The sequence below is a fragment of the Scedosporium apiospermum genome, assembly GCF_000732125.1.
Source record: "Scedosporium apiospermum strain IHEM 14462 chromosome Unknown SEQ_SAPIO_0099, whole genome shotgun sequence".
Classification (NCBI taxonomy): domain Eukaryota; kingdom Fungi; phylum Ascomycota; class Sordariomycetes; order Microascales; family Microascaceae; genus Scedosporium; species Scedosporium apiospermum.
This window is the reverse complement of record NW_015971800.1, coordinates 862,129-876,141: the sequence shown is the minus strand read 5'-3', so window position 1 is coordinate 876,141 and position 14,013 is coordinate 862,129. Positions and strand designations below refer to the sequence as shown.

Sequence of the window (14,013 nt, the reverse complement as noted above, 5' to 3'; positions counted from 1 at the left end):
TACAGGCCCTTCCCACCAGCTAACCATAATACCCAGCAGCCTTGAGAAAAGTATCACTGAGTCTACCAAGCTCCTAGACGTCTTCGAAGGTGTGGCTCTATGCCCGTGCCCGCCAAGATTGTAGGGTACCAATAGTTAAGAGGAATTTAATGCTGTTGGTGCTCCACGTCTAGTCTTTCCATTATTACCTAGTTGAAGAGTCCACCTAAGAATACTGAGACCTCCTCTTATCCTCGACTGCCATACTCTCGAAATTGTCCGGTAGTAGATCTCCCAAGGAGTTTTGAACGGCCAAATAAAACTCTTTGTCCGTCCTTAACTTTTCGAAAAACTCCTCGCGGCCGCTGCAAATGGCCGGATCCTCGGAGCACAATCTAAGGTAGTTGCTTTGCGACATTGGACTTGTTATATTTAGCCATGTATTACGACGGGATTCAGCTGCGGCCCTCACGACCGCCTCGTCTTCTCCGCCCTTGATGCAACGCAGAAGTGCATTTCCGATAACGACGGCGTCCAGGATACCCCCCGTTAGACCAAGACCGCCGACTGGATTGTTGGCCTATGCGAGAAAATCAGAGATGTCAGCCGGTGGCTCAGGGTTAATATAGTGAGGGTTACAGAAGAGATAGAAGAGTGCTCACATGCGCAGCGTCCCCAATCAACACCACGCGACCTTTCATAAACTCCGCCGCACACCTTTGATGAGCCACGTATGGCTTCACCCGGACGAGCTCAAAGTCCTTCGCCCCGGGTAAAAACCTAGAAATTCTAGTCTTTGCACGTTCTCTAACGCTGCGATCATCGACAGGGGTGTCGAACTTTTCGCCGTACGCCACGCGCCAAACGTCGCTTAGGCCGGTTCGCGCAATGACGGCCCAGTTGATAGGATCGACAATGAAGTTGGCTTCTCGATAGCCACCCTCTTTCTCGAAGTCATATCGCACATCAGCAGCTGTGAAACGATAGTTGCTCCAAGAAAAGCCCTCGAAGGGTATGAGGCTCATTTGCCGCACCGCCGAATTGCAGCCATCGGCACCCACCGCCCAGTCGGCTTCGATAACACAGTCCTCCTTGTCATTTTGAATCATAACGCGAACTCTTCCCTCCAAAGTTTCAACCCCCACACAAGGGGTAGAGAACTTTATGGTGACGCTATTACATCTCCGGATGTGGTCGAGAACGACATGCGCCAGTTCGTGCTGTCCCATTATGAGTACAGCCGGTGTTTCGGCTGTGGGAGTTATCTCTGATCGTGGCGGGCCAAGTGCTGCCAACTCTGTTCCGTCGGCTTTCCTCCAAGCAGGACCGGCATGGTTAATGTACGCGTTCCTTTTTATGTCCTCCAGAATGCCTAACTTTCCAAGCTCGTTTACCACGACGGGCATATACCTAGAGCCCAGACAGAAGTGTCAGCGTGTCTCCAAATAGTCAAAGATAATACCGCATTGGAAGAAATCCCATACGCAATGGCTCTGGCAGCATCCAAGATCCCACTGTGTTTCTCAACCACCAATGTCGAAACCCCCCTCTGACCCAACTTAAGGGCTGTCAAAAGCCCTACAGGCCCAGCCCCAACGATGACAACGGTGTACTTGGTGCTCATACTTGGATCTTTGCTGAATTTCAGAAAGTTTACTGATCGATTTTTGAAGCCATATAGAGACGGAAGGCACCTAGTTATTTGTATACTTTCCATCGGTCCTGCCAACTAACACCGCCCAATATAGTTCGCCTCTTCGTCATCAAGGTAGAAAGGGGGCATCTAGTTACGGTGGGGGAAGTTGCAGTGGGGGCTGTTATAAGGTAAAGGAAAGTTACTGTGGGGGACTACTAGAACTAGGAAAGTTACTATGGGGCAAATGGTGCAAATGGAAAGGGCTCTTCGAGGAGGTTGGGGTCAAAGAGCAAATAAGGTGTAGAATTAAGATCAAGTTGATCCGCATTCTGCAAAAGCTAGTATCGATGGGCTACTGTAAACAAGCCACAAGGGCTAATACCTAAGACCGGCATTGTAAGCGAATGGGATCTGTTTGGAGTTTTTAAGGGATGGATGAAGACTGAGAGAATAAAATAAGTTGAAGACAGTGATGAAAATGCTATATACTCTCCTCGAACACATGTCATTAGACTCCCGTGATCCTTGGGTTGTCTCCTGTTCTTGGAATTTCGATCGAGCTGTCGAGCATGCCGTTTTCTGATTCCTCTAAATCTCGTCGCATGCCCAGTCGTGGGTCGATAAAACAATTTCGGAAATCTCGTATCCGAACTAATCGTGAAGTCAAGCGGCAACGCTCCTGTCGAGATTTCAGGTGACGCCGATCCGGGAGACTTCAAAATAGATACCTACAATAGGAGTGAATGGAATATATAGAAGGAAGGGATGATGGCAATCAGAGGCACTCTAGACACGTCCTAACATCCCACATCGATACAGCTTCTCAGCACCATGCCTCCTCGCTCAAGTTCATTTGACCAATCATGAAGATGCCGCAGATGCCATAATCGAACTACAACCAACTCTAGCTGCCACCATGCCATGGCGATGCTCCTTTTGGGCTCTCCATGGCGCGTAGAAAATGGACGATGTGGCGGCCTGAGGTACTCCAGCTTGGCCGACTCTTCAATTAACGTAGCTAATACCGACCCTGTTCCTGCTATAGAATCATTTACTACTGCTCTGGACAAAACAATTTGGATCACAAGGAACAGCACGTTCAGGTAACACAATATCCAGCTGAGGAAGGGCCTCCCTAATTGGCTGTCAAACGAGCTAAATTACCCCCGCTCATTCGACATTCGATGCTGATGACTGCGGCTGAAACTGAGTCCCAGTGTTGCCTGCTCCGAATCATTCAGGGCCATGTTTGAGATTGTCCAGCTCCAGTAACCCGGGTAGAGGGCGTCGTAAGAACATTTCCCCCCTCCTCTGGCCACTGACTTGAATGTCATCTGCATTGTTCGACTTCTGGATGCCATCAATCTTGCGATTTCGGCTATTTTGCAACACGAAGGAGCCATCGTCGAAAATCCAGGAGGGTTATAGATTCCCAAGCATCACGCATTCATGGAGTCCGTGGCGAGCATTATTGCTGTCTTGCAGCTCTCAGAGGCAGTGCTGAGCTCATGCTACCGATATGCGGGCAAAGTGAAGGACGCAGCGGCCGATATCGATCGTGTCATACACCAAATCGGATATCTGTCAACGATCCTGAGAGACTTGAAGGACCTCACACAACTGAATGGAACCATCCAAGCCAGCACTCATACCCCTTCAAACGCGTTGAAAAATTTGACTGGGGACCACGGACCGCTCGCGGTTTGCGCACGATGCCTCGATGAACTCAAGTTGAAGCTGCCTAGCGGGCCAGTAAGCCTTCGCCAAAAGCTGCAGTGGCCCTTTGAGTCGAAGAAGATCAACGACGTCATGGACAGGATTACAGCTCAGGTACCCATTCTGGAGCTTGCACTGCTCGGAGACAACTACAGTTTAACAGTCGCAACTAAGGTTTATCTCGAAGACACTAAACGGCGCGAGGAGAGAGAAAAGGGACTGGACTGGCTACGCTGTGTGGACCCAACGGTAAAGCACCTTGCCTCTCGTCGTCTGCATCAACCGGGTTCCAACCATTGGGTTCTCAAGGAAGAGGACTTCACACAGTGGAGAGACAACATGGGCCACACGCTGTGGCTACATGGAATTCCTGGCGCTGGAAAAACCAGTATGATTTGTCCTTAGTATTATTCGTTAGCTCGGGCTAGCTAACCGCCAATATTTGCTAGTCATCTGTTCGACCATCATTGATCATATCGAAGGGCTCTGCAAGACGAGGCCCGAGGCACGGCTGGTCTATTACTACTTCGACTTCAGCGACCAAGACGTTCAGAAGCTAGATATTCTTCTACGATGTCTTCTCTGGCAGCTGTGCAAACACGACGAGTATCTCCCACAAGCGGTCTGGACTCTCTACGAGTCGCACGACAATGGTCGTAAGCAGCCAAGCAATGAAGTCCTCGCCAACACCCTCTTCGAGCTTCTAAGCCACAACCCGAATAGACAGAGCTACGTGATCATTGACGCCTTAGATGAGTGCCCGATCGATAACAGAGAGCATTTCTTCGAGCTCATCCTAGACCGCATTGAGAAATACCACCAGACAGGCTCCTACAACTTCCTCTTCACGAGCCGCAAGGAAGCCGACATCGAGAAGCGAATGGCTCAGTCGACTGTGGCGACCCACAACATTCCTATCCCCACAGAGTGTGTCAAAGAAGACGTAAGACTTCACGTCACACAGTTTATTGCGAGCCACTGGGTCATGAAAGACTTCCCTAAACACCTGGCGACTGAAATTGAGGATACTATTTCTGAGAAAGCTCAGGGAATGTAAGCGTGCCAGGCCACTGCTAGAGAGGGCTCATGCAAGGCATCTAACCCAAAACAGGTTCCGGTGGGCGGTTTGCCAGCTTGACCTGATCAAGAATTGCAAACAGGTTGGGACCGTTCGGAAAACCCTCAAGAACCTACCCAAAACGCTAGATGACACGTACGACCGCATCTTGGCGTCGATCCCCGACGAGACATGGCAGATAGCACGGACGGCTCTGATGCTCTTGGCGCACTCCATTCGCCCCCTAACGCTCGAAGAGCTCGCTGAGGGTATGGTTGTCGACTACGAGGGCCAGAGCTTCAAACCCGAAGAGCATCGCCTAACTAACTACCGCCACGTCCTCGAGATCTGCTCCAGCCTCGTCTCGGTGTCTAAGGCTCGTTGGCTCCAAGAGAAGTACAGCATCGAGAATCGCGCATTGCAGGGGTCGCTCTACAAAGAACACGAGGTCGTCCAGTTCGCCCACTTCTCTGTCCAGGAATACATGATCCTCCAGCGCAGCAAATCCGCGCCCCGAGTCTCCCGCTTTAGCTTCTCACCCGCCACCGCACATCAAGCCATCGCAGAGCTATCTCTCGTCTACCTACTCGACTTCGGCAGCGGCGTGCGCCTCCCAGGGATCGATTTCGTTGCCTTCCCCTTCCTGGCCTACGCTGCGCAGCACTGGCCCGAACACTGGCGCCGACAGCTCACACAAAAAGACCAGGATACCGTCAACGGCCTGATCCAGCGGATCTTGGACACAGAAGAAGACCACAGCGCGTACATCAACTACACCAACATCTGCCGCCCCGATGCCCTCGTTGATGAGGTGAGCTCCTTCGGCATCTACAGCTTGCGTGGCCATCAGGCCAAATCCCTTGATTCGATTCCCCAGCCACTTTACTACGCCGCGCAGCTCGGCCACCTCCAGCTCTGTCAGTGGCTCCTCAACGAGCGCGGGTGCGACGTCAACGCCGTACGGGGCACATTCGGCCAGGCGATCCAGATCGCTGCGCGGTTCGGGCACAAGGACGCCGTGGAGCTGCTGCTGGATCGCGGGGCTCACGTTGATCGACACTGTGGGGAGTATGGATATCCCCTACAGGCTGCGGCGTATGGGGGCCATGTCGAATGCATAAAGCTGTTGCTGGACCGCGGCGCACAGGTGAACGCTGTGGGTGGGAGGCACGGCAGCGCGCTCATTGCGGCGTGCGGTCAGCAGCATGTAAATGCGGCGACTGTACTGCTTGATCGAGGGGCTGACATGGATATTGTGTGTATTCATAGGGGTAAGGCGTTGAACATTGCGGCAGGGACGGGGAATATGGCCCTTGTTCAGCTGCTGTTGCAGAAGGGCGCCAACGTCAACGATACGTGCGGCAGAGCGGGAACGGCTCTCTACTGGGCGGCGGAGAGCCTTAATCTGCAGATGGTCAAGTTGCTGGTTGCCGCTGGTGCCGACGTCAACCTGCAGTGCAGAGGCGCGGAGCTGAATAATGCCCTCCAGGCAGCGTGCAGCAATCCGCATAAACATGCAAGGGGGCCTGAGGACTCGGAGTCGATGACCTATGTCGAGATCGCCAGATTCTTGCTCAAGCACGGTGCCGACCCTAATCTTCATGGAGGGAAATATGGGAGTGCCCTGCAAGCTGCCGTGGCGGGTTCGGCGAGGGGGAACACCGAAGGGAATAACATTGACATTGTGAAGCTAGTACTCGAGCACGGAGCTGAGCTCAACTACCGGGGCGGCGCGTTTGACTCAGCTATGCGTGCCTGCGTATACGGCGGCAACATATCCGCTGCCCATTTGTTGATCGACTTGGGCGCCGAGTTAGACGACGAAATCTTCCTCGATGCCATCGAAAATAAGCGTAAGACTGTAGTTCCTCGGCTCCTGGGAAAAGGGGTGGATGTGAATGCGCAAAATAAGTCGGGCACGGCGTTGCAACTCGCCATAAAAGCAAAAGACACAGCTACCATCAAGATCCTGCTCAGCCATCCCGATATTGATGTGAATGCTCTCGGGAAAACAGACGCTGGAATCACGGCACTATATACGGCTGTTGCGTATGAGAACATGGACATCGTGAAGCAACTGCTCAACCTCGGCGCCGACGTCAACCAGCCGAGCGATGGGTTGTTTTGTCTCATCTCCGCAGTGCAGAAAGGGAACATGGAAATGATCAATCTTCTTCTCGACTACGGCGCAGACATCAACGCCAGTCTCCCACACCGGCCGTCAGCCTTGATGGCGGCCTGTAAAAAAAGAAACGACGCTCTAGTCCAGTTTCTTCTCGACCGTGGCGCCGACATAAACCTCTGGGTTCCACGTCAGGGCGACGCGCTGCAAGCTGCTGCGTATGAGGGAAACGAAAGCATCGTGAAATTATTACTTGCCCGCGGCGCAACTGTGAAAGCACGGGAGGGCAGAAACGGGTCTTGTCTCGAATGCGCAATTATGGCCAAAAATCCGGCTCTTACTCGTCTGCTGCTCGACGCCGGTGCAAACGTGAACTACTCTAGAACGCTGGAGGAGCTGAGGGAGCTCGGTGGTGGGTTTGGGGGCCCGCTTTCTGGTTCCATCTGGTACAAGCAGGAAGGCTTGACGCGGCACCTGATTGAGCTTGGGGCGAATGTGAACTGGCCTGGTCGTGAATACTACGGAACCCCTCTCCAGGAAGCAATCGAGAGCGACGATGAAGAGGTGGTCATGCTTCTGCTCGAGCACGGGGCCGACGTCAATCTTGTGGGCGGTAGGCACGGCTCTGCTCTTGCGTGTGCTATCATGGAGTACAAAGAAAAGGAGGGAGGGGATAAGTATATCCAGCTTCTTCTCGACGCTGGTGCTGATGTCAACATATATGCTGGAGAGGAGCGTACGAGCCCTCTAGGAGTGAGTGACAGCCCACCTACATACTTGGGAGTGCTACTAACCCTCTACTCAAGGCTGCGGTGCGCAAAGGGAATGCCAAGATAGTAGAAACCCTCCTCGATCATGGAGCGGATATTAATAAGCCGTCCAAGTACTCCATGTAAGCTCACATTACCGACGAACTGCGATCCCTGCTGACGAAAATCAGGTCACCGCTTCACATCGCCGTCGCTGAGGGCGACCTTGACATTTTCAGGCTTCTTCTCAGTCGAGGAGCTGATCCTGATATTACCAGGCCAGGACGCGGCGACGAGACCCCCCTTGCTGCCACTCTCCGATGCTGGCGTGGTACGATGCTCAAAGAGCTCCTGGAACACGGCGCAGACCCAAACTTCGGTGCCTCGGTTGCAGTTGTGTCTGCCGCGAGATCGGGATACACGGAAGGGATGCCGATAATGATCAAACACGGCGCCGACGTGCACGTTCAAGGCGGTGTCCCCGGCCAGGCCCTACACGCAGCGGCCCGGGGTATGCATGTTAGCATGGTAAAATTCCTGCTAGACCAAGGCGTCGACGTGAATGCCACCGGTGGGAGACACGGGTATGCAGCCCTGGGCGACAATACCTCCAATACCTCATAGAACTAACACGATATAGAACCGCCCTCATGGCCGTCCTAGAAAATGTCTGCTACAGCGGCCAGAACCAAGCCATGCCAGTGATCCAGACCCTCCTCGACGCGGGCGCAAACGTCAACTCCCCCCCCTCCGAGACACATACCAGCGCGTTACAAGCTGCCATCACGAATCTGCACCACGCGTTTGTCGACGACTTACTCGTCAGGGGTGCAGACGCCAACGCCTATGACCCGCGTTTCGGAACAGCACTGACAGCTGCCGCATGCCAGGGTGAGGTAGAGCTGATGAAGATACTTGTTGAGAAGGGAGCTGATCACACCCTCGCCTGCGAGAAATTCGGGTTAGTTGAGTTTAGTTATTACCCGTGAAAAGGGATATCTGCTAACGCAAATACAAGGGCGCCGCTGCAAGGCGCCGCGCGGAGCCACCGGCTCGCTGCTCTCGAGTATCTGTTCTCATTAGGGGCCGACGTGAATCAGCTGTCAGGCAAGGCGGGATATGCACTCCACGCGGCGTGTCGGCATGAATCTGAAAACGGACGGAGGGTTCTGAGATCGTTGCTCGACCACGGTGCGGACCCTAACGCTCGAGGTGGGAAGTATGAGACTGCTTTACAGGCTGCGGCAAAACATGGCTGCCTTGATAACGTCAAGATTCTGCTGGCGGCTGGTGCGGACCCAACTATTGAGGGGGGGAAATATGGGAGTCCGTTAAAGGCGGCGGTGGCGAAGAAGAAGCATTATCATGTGGCAAATTTCTTGAGAAGGTATATGGCGGCTAGGAACATGACAGTTTCTTAAATTTGATATTGTTTCCTTGCAGCGTGAGAAACTAAATTAGGAACGAGCGGTAAGGCGTGCGGATCTACTAGGCCAAACAGCTGCGTGGAGGCGATTCGACAAGTTTCAATGTTTGTCATATCACAAAAATCGTGGAACCGTCAGTCCGTCACCCACTAAAACCTCAGCGAATGAGGAGAAGGTGGACAACAATTGATGACCCCGAAGAATTGCCTGCTCAGGTCTGATTATCTGAGAGATGGCCCTTTTTCAAATTGCCCTCCTCTCTTGCATCCTACGGAAAGGCCGCCATTAGTAACGGGAATTTCATTTGGCAGTGGGCGCTTCATATGCAGGCAGCATAAACCAAGTTGCAGGTGCGAGTTGCTCGATATCGGATGCGAGGCCCGTCCTTGCGACAAGAGACGAGATTTTATCCAGGCGATCATTGCGAAGCAGGGTGGCCTTAAATACGTGAGCATTAGGAAAGACCCGAACCCCCAACGCAATTCTTCGAGCAGGTGTTCATCGATCATGCGAGGAGATAGGTTTTCCCCCACGTTTACGTGAACGCGCTCCAGCAGGAAAATCTGTCAAGTGCTAGATCTCTTTACGCGGACTCCTGGTATGCGGATTTTAGGAGGACTGCCTCTTGCCTCATCTGGCACCCATCCTCCGGAATCCGGTCATTATTTCGGGGACGGACGATCATCGGAGACTTTGTTGGTAAGATTTGCTGCTTTTGCTTACCAGGAATTTATAATGGGTTCCAGCAATACTTGGTACCCTTTCTGGCTTCAACCTTATAAATGCTGCTCATATTGAACTGTCGACCGTCCACTTTCTTTATCATTGCATGTAGTCCGCCCGCTCCAGAGACTATCTACTTTGCCCAGAGACATCTAAATGCACTGGACCTTCAAGTTGTTTTATTAACACCACTCAATATCTACTTTGAATCCCTATCTCCTGCAATGTCTAGGACTATCATTATCCTCGGTGCGTCTGTTGCTGGCATTCCAATTGCACACTACCTCCTCAAGCACGCCATTAAATCCATGCCCGACTTGCGTGTCGTACTTGTCTCTCCTAATTCACACCTCTACTGGAATCTCGCGTCTACTCGTGGCATTCTACCCGACAAATTCGCTGATGAACAACTCTTCTATCCCCTGGCGCCTACCTTTGCAAAATACCCACCTGAGAACTTTGAGCATATCCTAGGCACCGCAGAGAAGCTTGATCCATCCAAGGCAGAGGTCACTGTGCTTCCGAACGGCGGGCACAGCCAGAGGCGAACCCTTACCTACGATGCCATCGTGGTGGCAACCGGCTCGAGCGCCCTTGAGGGTATGCCCTGGAAGAATCTGGGGAGCACCGAGGAAACCAAGGCCGCATTGGCAGCCTTCCGGCGGCGCATCGCGGCGGCACGGACCATCGTTGTGGCGGGCGCTGGCGCGACAGGCAGCGAGGTTGCCGGCGAGCTAGGGACCGCGTTTGGCAAGAGCGGCGAGAAAAACATCATTCTGGTGTCGGGAGATGAGCTGCCGCTCGACGAGCATGTAATGCGCAGCCTGCGGGAGACGGTCAAGGAGGAATTGGAGCATATGAGAGTGCGGATCATAGTCAATGCCAAGGCTAGCGTGGCTGCGGACGTGGAGCCGGAAGGAGAGATGGTTCGGGTCAAGATACAAAGCAGAGATGGGTCCGAGGAGACGATCGACGCAGATGCCTACCTTCCGACATTCGGCATGCAGCCCAACACCGCTTTTCTTCCTCCTGAAATGCTTGACAGTAAAGGCTTCGTCCAGCAGACTCCATTCCTGCGCGCCCGCGGATACGACAACATCTTTGTTGTCGGCGATGCTGGGAATCTACAGCCGCTTACGGCAGCGAACGCCGACAAGCAGGCTGTGCACGTCGTCAAGAATATCGAAGCATTCCTGAGCGGTTCTCCGCTGGCAGAATTTAATACTGAGGGTAAAATACAGTTTGCCGTGGCGATGGGCGATCGCGGGACTGGGCAACTGGGCAACTGGAAAGTATGGAGCATTCTGGTTTGGCTTGTCAAGGGGCGTTACTTGGGAACGCAATATGCAGGGGGTATCGCAGCAGGGGATAGGACGATGCTATCACGGCATTGGTAATTGTGTGTTGATATCTCGCGGACTGCAAATTCCATCACTGTTTTTATTCTCCACGTTAATTAATCTCGGGACACTTCGTGTGGCTCTCCTGGTTGTTCGAATGCTGCTTGCCTTGAATTTTCTCAGATTACGTGCTTGTGCGTACCCCAAAACATGCCTCAGGTCATTCGACTTGTGGCCCTGGCCAAAGAACTGATGGCAGACAAATGTACATTTCTCAATCAGTCTGAATTTCTGGTGTTCTGCTAGGTCAAAGGTGGGCGAAGTACAATTGCCATTGAGTGGTTCGCTCAGGTTTAATTGGTACCGGTCGGAGTCGGTGGAATAACGGCGACTTTCCACCAAGGTCAGGCGGCTGGCGGGGGGATTATTAGGGTTCTCGCCGCGTTGAGCGTGCCCGCCCAGACCGACCCGAACCACCCGGTCGTCCCTCACTCTTCCAGCAAGGGCTCTGGATAGTTGCCATTATAGAAGATGTGAGACAAATTGAACGCCTCTCCTCGAAGGATTGTGTTTTCATCTTTTGCAATGCCCCGGAGACTTCGCGTCAAAACCCAGCCCCCGACCTCTGGTCATAGTCTCGTATTTAAACGAGGCGATGTCCCATCTTTATTTCTCTCGGACGGTCAATCAACTACCAATCCGCAAAGAAGCCATTCAAATCATCATCGCCTACAACATTACTAAGAGTACTGCGCGACATGACCACTGAAGAAACCACTGTTTCTCCTACAGGTACGGTTCTCCGACCTACTCGACTCGCACATGTCGTCCTCAAAACGCCCAATTTCAATTCCATGGTAGCCTGGTATAAGGCCATTCTCGGCGCCCATGCAAGCTATGAGAACCCAGGCATGTCCTTCCTCAACGTATGACGACGAGCACCATCGCATTGCCATCGGCAACTTTTCGGAGAGTCGTTCCCCCGAGAATCCGATGCTGGCAACTGGCCTGCACCACATCGCCTTCGGGTACTCGAGTCTGCAGGACCTCGTCACGTCCTACAAACAGCGCAGAGCTCGTGGCATCACCCCTTTCTGGTGTGACAATCATGGTACCACCACTAGCATGTACTATCAAGATCCGGACGGCAACATGGTTGAGATGCAGGTAGATGCGTTCCCCACCATTGAAGAGACGAATGCATACTTTGCAAGCCCCGACTTCCACGAGAACCCCATCGGGGTTGACTTTGATCCTGAGGAGTTGGTCAGACGCATTGAGAGCGGTGAGGACGAGCAGATGATTTTAAAGAGGGCTAATATTGGGCCAAGGGGGGTCTACTCTGTGCCCACGCCCCCGAAGCCCGAGGTACGCCAGAGCTATGAACCCCTTGAAAATCTTGCTTAGGATCCTTTACCCAGAGTGGACGGGGATATGTTTGTGTCGCGCATATGAATTTTGTCGATTATTAGCCCTGATATCGAAGGGAAATAAATATGATTCATTTTTCGTTGAATAAATGGAAACATCATATTACTCTTGGCGCGTGAGCTTGGCCAGCCAGTATTTACACAGGGAGGTTCCACTGGAGCCAGAGTGAGAAGAACTAAGAGGCTTGTGACACTTGCATTTGGGTTGGACGACGTCTTTGTATTATCTAAGCAGTATATGGAATTAAAGGTTAATAGATCATTTTTATAACCTTCAATCATTGAATTTATTCAATAGTCCCAGCATCAGCAAACATATTGAAGGCCGTGATGATTCTCCAACTGTGTCCATTTTCTCTTTCTTTTCTTAGAGATCAATATGCCTCTTTCTCGACCACAACTTCCCTCTGATGGGAACGCTGTTAAGCGGCGCGCTTGTGACGAATGCCGTAAGTTAGAAGGAACGAACTGCTATTTCTGGCGTATCAACTGACAGGACTCTATAAAGGCGAGAGGAAAATAAAGTGTCCCGGAGAAGTAGATGGGTGCTCCCGATGTGAAAAGGATGGTCTCTCCTGTTTCTACTCGGCCCAGAAGCCCATGGGTCGGCCGAAGAAGCAAATGTATCCCGAAGCGGAGTGTCAGGGACACAACTTGGCGAGCGAGCTCCGCCCTGAAGGCCAGCAACAGTCTTACTCTCTCCCTTTCACTGAAGATCAAATCGGCCTTACAACCACAATCACGCAACCCACTACTCATACGTATAGCTCAGGTCAGCAATTCGCCCTCTTCGTGGGCGGGATTGGTGGTGTCGATTTTCTAGCCGACATCACCTTTGGCCAACGGAATCTTGCAGCTGAAACAACGACCGCTTCACATCCACCCAACGCCACAGAACCAGATCCGGGGACCACTATAAAAGCTGGCGGCTCCCCAGAATGGCGCACCGATACTTCCTGCCGTTGTTTAAGCATGATTTTTTCTGCTTTGGAGGCCTTGTCACGGCTTCCTGATAGGGTGGAAGACGCTATATACGTCGCCAGGGACGCATCGAAGACGGTACATGATGTTGCAAGCTGCACGCAGTGCGGCTTGCGTCTTTTCCAACATGGCGAGACGCCGCCGATCCGACCATCCCAAAACGTAACAATGCTCATGGCCATCTTTCCCGCGATAGCGAGCGCCTATGAGAAAGTGTTGGAGCTTGCCGAAATCGAGGCGGCGCAAGCCAAGCAGCAACAGCGGTCCTTGGTTTTCCAACTTGGTAGCTATGGCGGCGCATGGGGACAAGCCCACTGGGAAAGTGGAGGGTGCGTAGAGTCCCATAATAACCTTACACTGGATGCCGACAGCTGGAAGCGCCTGGTGCGCGCACTCCTGAGGGCAGATCTCCATGGCCATGGAAAATACCAAACTGGACTGTGGGAAATCATCCAAGAAATTAAGAGTATATACACATCAACTCCAAAGCGAGATCCCAGCACGTCCCACATTGACGCCCCACTGCCTACAGGGAGCGGGTTAGGCTCTCCAATGGTGGAGGACACGGAGTCTCGGCCAGCGTCTAGTGGCGGGGAGATGGAAGAATTTTCAAAGGTCGTTAAGGAGGCTCAACATGCGCTGAGCAAACTTGTTATATATTAATAGCGCATGTTGCAACTGCTCGAGGGTCCCCCAATCCCTTATAAGTTATAGGTCGAAAGGAGTTGTCCCCGTTGATGGTTCAGAGTTTCATGCATAGAAGAAGTAGCTGAGGGGAGGCAAAACGTCTAATGTTTGCATTACCTATCTTAACAGTGATTTATACTAGCACTTTACCTAAAATCGATGGTGG

General features: G+C 52.4%; 3 protein-coding genes and 1 pseudogene across 3 annotated transcripts; 3 read left to right on the top strand and 1 right to left on the bottom strand.

Moving 5' to 3' along the window:
- Nucleotides 1-205: 205 nt before the first annotated feature.
- On the bottom strand, nucleotides 206-1,208 carry SAPIO_CDS5689 (uncharacterized protein; the record flags this gene model as incomplete). Its single annotated transcript, XM_016787964.1, has 2 exons — nucleotides 206-559; nucleotides 642-1,208. 2 exons carry the CDS (start codon nucleotides 1,206-1,208, stop codon nucleotides 206-208), a joined length of 921 nt encoding a protein of 306 aa, XP_016642279.1.
- A 1,856-nt stretch (nucleotides 1,209-3,064) lies between these two features.
- SAPIO_CDS5688 (uncharacterized protein) lies at nucleotides 3,065-8,680 on the top strand (the record flags this gene model as incomplete). Its single annotated transcript, XM_016787963.1, has 7 exons — nucleotides 3,065-3,719; nucleotides 3,781-4,384; nucleotides 4,443-7,263; nucleotides 7,317-7,402; nucleotides 7,451-7,843; nucleotides 7,900-8,220; nucleotides 8,278-8,680. The coding sequence occupies 7 exons, from the start codon at nucleotides 3,065-3,067 to the stop codon at nucleotides 8,678-8,680; spliced, it is 5,283 nt and encodes a 1,760-aa protein (XP_016642278.1).
- Nucleotides 8,681-9,633: 953 nt separating this feature from the next.
- SAPIO_CDS5687 lies at nucleotides 9,634-10,806 on the top strand (annotated as a pseudogene; the record flags this gene model as incomplete).
- Nucleotides 10,807-11,637: 831 nt separating this feature from the next.
- On the top strand, nucleotides 11,638-13,823 carry SAPIO_CDS5686 (Biphenyl-2,3-diol 1,2-dioxygenase; the record flags this gene model as incomplete). Its single annotated transcript, XM_016787962.1, has 2 exons — nucleotides 11,638-12,117; nucleotides 12,744-13,823. 2 exons carry the CDS (start codon nucleotides 11,638-11,640, stop codon nucleotides 13,821-13,823), a joined length of 1,560 nt encoding a protein of 519 aa, XP_016642277.1.
- Between the last annotated feature and the right edge of the window lie 190 nt (nucleotides 13,824-14,013).